Source organism: Chenopodium quinoa, unplaced genomic scaffold, assembly GCF_001683475.1.
Source record: "Chenopodium quinoa cultivar QQ74 unplaced genomic scaffold, ASM168347v1, whole genome shotgun sequence".
NCBI lineage: Eukaryota > Viridiplantae > Streptophyta > Magnoliopsida > Caryophyllales > Amaranthaceae > Chenopodium > Chenopodium quinoa.
The window spans coordinates 340,537-351,963 of NW_018743616.1; the positions used below are offsets into that span (position 1 = coordinate 340,537).

The window sequence follows — 11,427 nt, forward strand, 5'->3', positions numbered from 1 at the left end:
ACGTGGTGGTACTTGGAGTAGTAAAACAAATGGGCTTCTTTTAATTATTTGTATTTGTCAATCCTACTCCTTTTTCTTCTCGCTTTCCTATCAAAACACACAACTTGATATTAAGTACCAATTATTATAAAAATAGCTATAAAATAAAATAAAGAATAAAATAAACTCTAAAATAATAAAAGTAAATAAAATCATAAAATAACAAATATAAAACGGCCATTGGACTAATATTGGGGACTAAAAATATAGTATATTATGCACTTATCAAATTCCCCCACACTTAGTCTTTGGTCGCCCTCGAACAAACTAAATAAAACTAACCTATAAAAGCAATAAACCTAACTCATTGTCGTATGAATCACGGTTACACTTAGCACGTGCGATAAGCCCTTTAAACCACTAAGTTCCCCTAGAGGATGAGTACGATCTCGTGAGGGTTTGCAGTAAACATACCCACAAAGTCTGTTATTCAGAAATTCTCAACTAAATAGCAGTAAACAATTTTTTTTAAAAAAAAAAACTCATCTTTATAGAAGTTTCTCCAATTAAAATTTGACAACTTGCTCGATTGACTTTAATCATTTCTCACCCTCCTTGCTTATACCAATTTACATGTCTCAAATCATTAGGACTTTTCAAGGATATTAATGGGGTTTAGGTAAATGAGGGATATGACAATAATTATGAGATTGTGGTGGTAATATTCTATAAATTAGTAGAGCATAGTATGATTACAACCAAATCAAATATTCCTCATAACAAATATTTCTTGAGTGCACATTGAACTTTTATGTACACTGCCCCCTTCTTTTTTTTTCTACTTTTTTTTTTCTTTTTTTTTTTGTAAGTTTCATGACTCTTAATGTTCAATCTCTGTTGAGTAGTCCATGTAACGAGTGTTCGACCAGTGGCTCCCGGTCCAGTTGGTCCAAGGCACTAGGCTTTAAGATTCCCCTAACGATCTACTTACTCAAACTACACAAGCAAGAGATAGAAACATCACACGTACATAACTGGGTTTGAATATTTTTTTTTTTTTTTTTTTTTTTTTTTTTTTTTTTTTTTTTGTAATTCACTATATTTGAATTGATTAACACATATACCCAATCATTGGTACGCAGAGCCTTATATTGAAACTTTCACTTTATAGTACTGTATGTATCACCACTGAATATCAACAACCATTTTTACATCACACTTTAATATGCTCTACTAATTTCAAAAAGGTTAACCATTTGATGTGTAAGTAGAGGTACATTTGTGATTTATTCATGGAAAATAACAGGGATAGGCTTTTTGGTTGATGTGGCGTAGAAACTGTTTTAAATGCCTAAATCATTTTCAAAACATGAATTAGTTGCATTTTCAGAGGGAAATGACAAAAGCTTAAAGGATAGGTTATCAAGAATACCGGAGAATAAAAACACTTTTTTTTTTCTTTTTTGTATTTTACTTCTATTAGCTCAAAATTTCCAATATCTAAAAAAAAATCGGCAGCATCTCCCCTAAAAATGGTCATAGGCAAACAACTTTTTGTTGCTAAAATTGTAACCCAAACTAACATCCCAACATCCAAAATATAGAAAACAACAGTGGCCCCCCCACTTAAACTTTTCATTGTCCTCGATGAAAAAGAAATGAAGAAAAAGGAGAAGAAACTTAGCTGGTTTTGTTCTCTGTTTTGATGACTCGGGTTGGTCTGCCTTTATTTTCTTTATTGTTGTGCTTCTGCTCTATTCATTGAGCAACAGATTTTAAAGTATCGAAGATTTATGAATATGTCCAAAGTTGTAGCAGGAATCTACCATTTTGTGAATCTGGTACACAACACAAGAAGAAGCAAATTCCTGGAAAGGCATAATTAAGGCAGAATGTCAGTGCACTTTATAATAAGACTGTGATGATAAGAAAGGTTGCAATTCTGGACAGAACATTGACACCAAATGAGATATTCTAAGCCACAACTAAACTAGCTAAGCTCTTGCAAACCGACTAGCAAAACTCAGTGTATAGTGAATTTCAGTTGTTAAAATATATACTATTGTAACTAAAATATTCTGTGAGACAGGAGTGAATTAGTGCAGCAATTGCAACTCAGTTATAAGCACAATTTAGCGTAAATATGTAGGGAGTGAATGCTGAAAAATAAAATAAAATGAGTAAAATAAATAAATAAATAAAACTGTAAGGAAAGAAATAATTAATCTTGGGTTGCCTCCCAATCAGCGCCTTTGGTTTACGTCGTTGGCTCGACATTTCTCTTTTCATGCTTGTTTAAATAAAATGTCTTCAATCATGGTCACATAAGCTTGATCATAGAATGGTTTTAACCTGTGGCCATTAACCTTGAAAATTTTGTTAGTATTGAAATCTTTGATTTCTATTGCACCATGAGGAAAAGCAGTAGTAACAACAAAGGGGCCAAGCCATCTAGTTTGTAATTTTCCTGGAAATAATTTCAATCGAGCATTAAATAAAAGGACTTTCTGGCCAACCTGAAATGATTTTCTATCTATATTTTTATCATGGTAGGCTTTGGTCTTGTCTTTATAGATTTTGGCATTTTCATATGCCTCTAACCTCAATTCTTCCAACTCAAGTAACTGTAATTTCCTTTCTTTCCCAGCAAGATCATAGTCTAAATTACATTGCTTCACTGCCCAATAAGACTTATGCTCAATTTCCACAGGTAAGTGACACGCTTTTCCAAATACAAGTCTAAATGGAGACATTCCTAAAGGAGTTTTATATGCAGTTCTATATGCCCATAAGGCATCACCTAAACGAAGGCTCCAATCCTTTCTACTTGGGTTAACCATTTTTTCCAAAATACCCTTTATCTCCTTATTCGACAATTCAACCTGTCCACTTGTTTGGGGGTGGTATGCAGTGGCTACTCTGTGAGTCACGTGGTATTTTTCCAGAAGGGCACCAAATGTTTTATTGCAAAAGTGGGTTCCTCTGTCACTAATGATGGCCTTAGGCATGCCAAATCTATTAAATATATGACTCTTAACAAACTTAACAACCGTTTTAGCATCATCGGTTATTACAGCTTTCCCCTCTACCCATTTAGACACATAATCAACAGCAAGAATGATATAAACATTACCAAAAGAAACGGGAAAGGGACCCATAAAATCAATGCCCCACACAGCAAATATTTCACAAATTAAAATTCCAGATTGGGGCATTTCATTTCTTTTAGACAGATTTCCAGATTTCTGGCAGCGTTCACAAGCCTTACAAAATAAATAAGCATCCTTGTAAATAGTAGGCCAATACAAACCACATTCTAAGACTTTATGAGCAGTCCTTTGAGGACCAAAGTGTCCTCCACTTTCAAGACTATGGCAAAATGTTAGTATAGAATCATGTTCAGGTTTATCTACACACCGTCTAATTACTTGGTCAGAGCAAGATTTCCACAAATAAGGATCATTATGTAGTATTTAGATTCCGACTTTATCTTTTCTCTTTGAGCCTTAGTTAGAAAAGGGGGAAACGTCCTAGTTACTAAGTAATTAACCATATCGGCATACCAAGGAGTTTCAACATGATATAAAGAAAGCAATTGTTCATCGGGGAAAAAATCACTTATCATAGGCCAATCTTCTCTAGGGACAATCCTACTCAAATGGTCAGCAACTTGATTTTCAAAACCTTTTTTATCCCTAATTTCTAGATCAAACTCTTGTAATTGAAGCATCCACCTAAGTAACTTAGGTGTTAAATGACTCTTCTTTATCAAGTATTTTAGAGCCGCATGATCAGAATAAACAATCACATGAGTACCAAGTAAATAAGTTCTAAACTTTTCCAAAGCAAATATCACAGCATACATTTCTTTTTCAGTCACAGTGTTTGGGCAGGGTCAAGTGATTTAGAAGCATAATGTATCACATAAGAATCTTTACCCTTCTTTTGGCCTAAAACAGCTCCTATGGTTTTATCACTAGCATCGCACATTATTTCAAAAGGTAACGACCAATCAGGGGGTCTAATAACAGGAGCACTTGTCAGCTTGGCTTTTAAATCATCAAAAGCTTTCTTACATTCATCATTGAAGTCAAAAACAGCATCTTTAGCAAGCAAAGCACATAAAGGTGAAGCAATTTTTGAAAAATTCTTTATAAAACGCCTATAAAAACCAGCATGTCCTAAAAATGATCTAACTTCGCGAACACATTTAGGATAAGGCAGAGAACTTATCACCTCAATTTTAGTTTTGCCTACCTCTAAACCTTTAGCGCTTACAATATGACCAAGAACCACGCCTTGTTCTACCAAGAAATGACACTTTTCAAAATTCAAAACAAGATTAGTTTCAACACATCTCTTCAGAACACGAGTTAAAGCATGAAGACATCTATCAAATGAATCACCAAAAACAGTAAAGTCATCCATAAAAACTTCCATATCATGTTCGATTAAATCAGAAAATATGCTCATCATACATCTCTGAAAAGTTCCTGGAGCATTACATAAACCAAAAGGCATTCTTCTAAAAGCAAATGTACCAAAAGGACAGGTAAAAGTGGTTTTATCTTGATCTTCAGGGGCAATGGGTACTTGTGTGTAACCTGAATAACCATCCAGAAAACAGAAGAAAGATTGTCCAGCAAGTTTTTCTAACATCTGATCAATAAATGGCAGAGGAAAATGGTCTTTTCTAGTAGCTTGATTAAGCTTCCTATAGTCAATACAAACTCTCCATCCATTAGAAACTCTAGTGGGGAAAAATTCTCCTTTATTATTTTCGACAACTGTTATTCCACTCTTTTTAGGTACCACATGTATAGGACTTACCCATTGAGAATCGGAAATAGGATATATCACTCCTGCATCTAACCATTTTAGAATTTCCTTTTTAACTACTTCCATCATTGAAGGATTTAATCTACGTTGAGCCTCTCTAGTTGGTTTAGCATCTTTTTCAAGAAAAATTTTATGCATGCACATGGCGGGACTAATGCCTTTTATGTCAGCTAAAGTCCATCCTAAGGCTTCCTTGTGATTTTTAAGCAAATTCAATAACTTAGTCTCTTGAGATTCATTTAAAGAACTTGAAATGATCACATGTAGAGTCTCATTATCACCCAAATAAGCATACTTCAAATTAGAAGGAAGGGGCTTCAATTCTAATTCAGGTGGCTTAACAGTAGAAGGGATCAATTTAGGCACAATAGAAGGTAAAGATTTTTCACATCCATCACAAGCATCAGGTTCAATCACATCAGATGAAACTACAAAAGAATCAACCATTTTTGTTTCCTTAAAATCACCAAACACACCATTTTCAAACAGATTTTTACACCACTCATCAAAAACATCCTGAGCCATCCAGTCACATGCATCAAATGAATCTATAGAACTAACATTACTGATATCATTAGGGTATTTCATAGCATCAAATATGTTGAATTTAATCATTTCGCCATCAAATTCCATTGTCAAATTACCTTCATGAACATCAATTTTAGTTTTGGAAGTCTTTAGAAAAGGACGACCCAACAATAAAGGAACACTATCAGATCTATCACCCATATCAAGCACATAAAAATCAGCAGGAAAAACTAGTTCATTCACTTGAACAAGTACATCTTCCAAAACTCCCATGGGAAATGCATTAGATCTATCAGCTAATTGGATAACAACATTAGTTTTAGACAAAGGACCCACATTCAAAGTATCATATACAGATTTAGGCATGACATTAATTGAAGCACCTAAGTCTAACATGCATCTTTCAAATTTAGTGTTACCAATTTTACATGGGATAGAAAACATGCCAGGATCTTTGCATTTTGGAGGAAGTTTCTTTTGAATTACAGCAGATATGTTCTCACCCATTCTTACCTTTTCACGAGGCTTGAAGTTCCTTTTGTTAGTACAAAGTTCTTTTAGAAACTTAGCATACTTAGGTATCTGTTTAATAGCATCAAGAAGAGGGATATTCACTTCAACCTTCCTAAATGTTTCAAGTATTTCATTGTCAAGGGCCTCCTTCTTAGCTTTAGCAAATCGGGAAGGAAAAGGGGGATTATCTTTAAAACGAGAAACATCATAATTCACATCAAAATTACCCTTCTTTTCCAGTTCTTTCTCACTTTCTGTATCATGTTTTTCCTTACTCTCACTAGCTACATCATCCTTAGGTCTGACTTCTACCTCTTTCTCTATTTCTCTATTCTTTATTTTAGGTTCCTTTAACTCTTTACCGCTTCTAAGTGTTACAACTTTAGCATGTTCATTTGGATTGGCAAGTGTTTGAGAAGGGAGCCTATTCGAAAGCTGAGATTCCAAATTACTAAGGGAAGTGCTAATTTGACCTATTTGAGTATCTATACAGTTCTTTTGATATTGAACACCTTGACTATGAACTTGTCCAATTTGGGTAGTCAATTGTTTCACTAAATCCTCTAATGATGAACCAGATTGTTGTTGTGAATTTTGTTGAACAAATGGCCTAGTTTGATTAGAATGAGAAAATGGTGGTCTAGGTCCATACCTAAGGTTAGGGTGATCTTTCCAACCTTCATTATAAGTATTAGAAAAAGGGTCATATTTCCTTTGAGATTGACCAAGAAAACCTCCTAAGGCATTAACATCTTCACTTAGTAAAGTAGGACATTCATCAGTAGCATGAGAAAAATCAGAACAAACACCACATACTCTAGCTGTAGACTCATTACCAGGAACAATTTTAGACACTAAGGTGGTTAAAGCAGCAATTTGTTGAGCATTTTCTTGTAATTGATTTTTAATTCCACTTAAGTCCACATCATTAACTCTTTTAACATCATTTCTACTGCCAAATTGTTGAGTATTTTGAGCCATATTAGAAATTAACTTTCTAGCTTTCGTTGGAGTTTTATCTACTAATGCCCCCCCACTTGATGCATCTATCATACCTCTCTCATTAGGTAACAACCCCTCATAAAAATATTGAATTAACAATTGCTCACTTATTTGGTGTTGGGGACAAGATGAACAAAATCTGTTAAAACGTTGCCAATACTCATATAAAGATTCGTTATTATTTTGTCTAATTCCACAAATTTCCTTCCTAATAGAACCAATACGACTCGCAGGAAAGAATCTTTCAAGAAAAACTTTTTCCATTTTTGCCCAAGAATTAATAGAACTAGGTGAAAGTTGCTCATATAGCCACTCTTTGGCAGGATCTTGCAAAGAAAAAGGAAAAGCATGCAATCTAATATGTTCTTGTTCTATGCCTTCTGGATTCATGGAAGAACATACAACCTTAAATTCTTTTAAGTGTCTATAAGGATTCTCACCTGCGTTCCCATAGAATTTAGGGAGAAGATTAAGGAAACCTGAATTCGGCTTTAGAGGATTCTCTAGCTCTGGAAAGACAATGCACAGAGGGTCTTCTCCTGTTCTCGGTGCTCCCAATTCCTTCAGTGTTCGTTCTGCCATGTTCTTGTATTCAATCGGTAATGGATCTTATATTTCAAGTTCTGGTTCAGCACTGAAAATGTGAAGCAGCTTCTATGGTTCAGCCTCGTTTAGGAAGCTACGTATGCTTTAATGCGCTGAAGTCTAGCTTCTTTATCGTACGCGTACATACACCTATAAAGAAAAACAGAAATTAATGGAAAGATGAGCTTGAAATTTTAGTGTAGAAATGTAGAGTTCAATAATCACCTTCTGGTCAGAACTTAGCAGCTTATAACTAGGCAGGATTTATAGCTTTAACAGATACGCTGTAATGAGATCAATTACTTAGACATGCATTTTAGATTTCATGTAGCTAAATTTCCAGTAGCAAATCAACATCAGGCAAGCTAAAGAATTATCCGAACCTAGCTTGGCAGACCAAGACATTATGCAATCCCATTAAATCAGTTGTCATATATATATTCTGCTCAGTTTTTACTCAAAAAGATATGAAACTAGTACACACTGGTCTTCCTGAATGTAGGAGTAGGCATACTAATACTCATGCATTGTCAAATTCAACATATAAAGCTAACTGATTGTCAATCTTATTCAGCCAGATTGGTTATAAACTACTTTTACTTCTGATTTTGAGATTATAATAGCACAAGAGCAGCTTATATTTGGACACTAACTCGTTAAATTTTACTACTAAAACACTTTATAGCATACATAATTCAGCTTCTTTTACAGTTTTTTTTTTTTTTTTTTTTTTTTTTTTTTATTAGAATTCTCATAAGAGATTAAAACTTGCAAAGAAATGTAATTGGAACAAGAATCATTTTGAGCAGTCTAAGCAGAACATGAACTAAACATGAATCACAAACATATAATTTGAGTTAATTTAGATGCACTTGAAGCAAAATAATCCTAACAGAACAAATTTGTCCTTAATACTATTTGCATCTAAAATATACTCTACCAACAGTTTTAACTACTATCAATCAGTTCATTTCAGAGTTTTTATAACTCAACTTAACCATTTATCTCTTGACCTTTAATAGCAATAAAATAGTGACAAATCTATTCAGCAATGCTACTAAAATTAGTGTTCATTATCTGACTAACCCACCGTTAGGCACGAAATCATATATATGCAAGCACGTTAATAGCAAATCAATATAAGTCAACTTAATTCGAGAGTGACTTTAAGCTACCTCAACTACTTAATCCTACCAAATCTTATAAAGATCATTAGAAAGTAAAATGTTCAGTATATTCCACTAATACTTTATTAATGGCAAGGATGACTTAACTAGTGAAGTGTTCAGTACATACCACTCTTAAGTTATATGTAAGAGCCTAGTGTAGGACAATAGTGGCTTATTAGTTACTTAATTCCTGAACAGAAACTCAATGTAAGATAATATCTAATGACAACTCCTAGTAACTGTTTTAATTCCCACTACCATAATACGAGAGTGTTACCTATTATCATTAGTTGTGATCAGATTAATACCATAGTTCAATTATCATAAGGAGAAGAAACATATGTGTGCAAAAATAAAAGTATTATGCAACTTGAAATATACTTATCCTGCACCCATGCACCAAAATATTAAGAGAGTTAATCAATAATCATTACTTGCAAAAATTTGTCCAAGAAACAAGCAATGCACTAATTACTACTCCTCTACATACCGTTTCCAAATAGGTTGGGCTAAATTAAGAATTAAACGAAAGTGTACCCAACCTCACCTAATGTATGTTTATTTTGGCTTTAAAAGAAATTAACAACTAATGAAGAAAATTGACACACTTGAAGGCATGAACATGATGTTAAACGAAAGTATATGAAAAGCAGACATTACTTCTAAAAATTGATCATGTATAAAAGATTTTATATGAGTGGAACAGAGTAACTAACACCTCTAACAGTAAGCATGAAGGCTATAATTAGCTAATTCATTCTCCGTATATAAGTAACAACTTATCACACAGATATATAATTAGAAATACAGATTAAATCTTGATTTTAAGATTAAAATTTATCTCCCCGGCAACGGCGCCAAAATTTGATACGTGTCGTTTACCGTATAAAATTAAATATTTATTTTCCTAACTTAACCTTCAAAAATATTAACAACTAGTAAAAGGGTAAGCAAGGGTCGATCCCACGAGGAGACTTTTAACTCTTTAATCAAGGTTTAACTAGATATATTACGAAAACTTACATACTATACATTTATTCACATATGTACATAGAATGGGGGGGTTTGTTTTAGATAATACTAAACTAATAAAACTAATACGGAACTAAACTAATAAACTACTATTGACGACACAACTAACCAATTCCACTTCGGCACTACTCATACTAAACTATTGATAACAACAATTGACCGACTCTGCAAAATACTCAATTTAACGATTAGACTAATCATAGAGACTATAGTAACAAAGACTCCCTATCTCTCTTACTTGAAACCAAATTTGGACTAAGCCGAAATTGACTCTAAACCGATCTAATTAACACAAATATTTCGCAACTTGCATGAGTTAGATACGGAAGCATTAACAACTAGGAGACCTCATTAGTCCTAATTAAACTAATCACATAAATGCTTAGAATAATTAGATTGAAAATGCCCTCTGATTTAAACCAAACCATAATCGCAGACTTGATAAAAATTAGATACTACTTCACTATATAATTCAAACTAAGCCAAATCATATAGATAGCAATAATTCACAACTAATAACATGATAGATAACAATCAATGTCAAATTGCAAATTTAACAATCAAGAACGAGCAAATTTCAAATACCCATTAAATCGAAAAAATAATACTATCAAGAATCAATTATAATATCAATAATCCAATAAAAGTAATTCATCAATTTAGCAAAGAACATCAAATAAATCAGTAGTATTGAACAAATAAGTTCAGAAGAAGACTTATAAAATATACTCTGAAGAACACCCGAAAAAACCCGGCTTCGACCCCGCGATTCACCTTCGTTCTTGTTCTACCTTGGATTCGAGACTAAGCTGCCCTCCAATGGCTATCTTCTCTTCACCAATTGCCCAATTACGGAATCACTCGAACTCTCGTACTCTTTGTATAATTATTGGCTAAGTTGTGTGTCCTCCGTATGAATAATTGGGTTTTTTTTATACCCAAAAACATCCATCGATTTTTGGGTTCGGGAGGATAAAATTTTGAAATAGGATAAGAATTCATCACTTCCTTGAATTTCGGGTGTGTTGAAGAAAGATTTTGAGCTTGATGAAGATAAACATGGAGTTGAGAGGTGGGATTCTGAGCTTTGGTTTTCACGCACCCTTTTCTTCTTTTCTTCTTATCTCATTTTTTCCTTTCTTTTAGATGATGGCACGTGGTGGTACTTGGAGTAGTAAAACAAATGGGCTTCTTTTAATTATTTGTATTTGTCAATCCTACTCCTTTTTCTTCTCGCTTTCCTATCAAAACACACAACTTGATATTAAGTACCAATTATTATAAAAATAGCTATAAAATAAAATAAAGAATAAAATAAACTCTAAAATAATAAAAGTAAATAAAATCATAAAATAACAAATATAAAACGGCCATTGGACTAATATTGGGGACTAAAAATATAGTATATTATGCACTTATCAGTCACTTTCCGAGAAAAGAAAAGGTTGTTCGGCGTGTACTATCATTTTCCCTAGTTCATCCCTATCCCTCTCATAGTTGTAGGTAAAGCCGTGTGGATGGTATTGGGAAATTTTTGGCTGGGTTGGATCACTAGCTGGTTGTGCACAAGTTCTCATGTGTCTACTTAAGTGTCCCGTCCCGGATTTAGATAGTGCCAAGAATACACAATTACATGTTTTACATTTTGCATGTGTTTGGGGTTTATTTAGGAGGAAATGACGCCATACATCACTATTTCGGTTTTTCAAAAGTAGCATCTCACTTTCAGTTAACCATTCATGATGTGTGTTTGGGTTAGTAGTAGTAGAAGGGGTAGAAC

The 11,427-nt window shown here is 33.6% G+C and overlaps 1 protein-coding gene across 1 annotated transcript; it reads right to left on the reverse strand.

The window, feature by feature from the left end:
• Positions 1-832: 832 nt before the first annotated feature.
• Positions 833-11,203, reverse strand: LOC110682970. The gene is made up of 2 exons (XM_021859310.1): positions 10,377-11,203; positions 833-7,596 (listed from the first exon to the last, which is right to left on the reverse strand). The coding sequence occupies exon 2, from the start codon at positions 7,441-7,443 to the stop codon at positions 3,856-3,858; it is 3,588 nt and encodes a 1,195-aa protein (XP_021715002.1). The 5' UTR covers positions 7,444-7,596; positions 10,377-11,203; the 3' UTR covers positions 833-3,855.
• Between the last annotated feature and the right edge of the window lie 224 nt (positions 11,204-11,427).

What these genes read in the sequence shown, in the direction of transcription:
- LOC110682970 (XM_021859310.1), bottom strand. Translation starts at nt 7,443, where the DNA reads ATGGCAGAACGAACACTGAAGGAATTGGGAGCACCGAGAACAGGAGAA.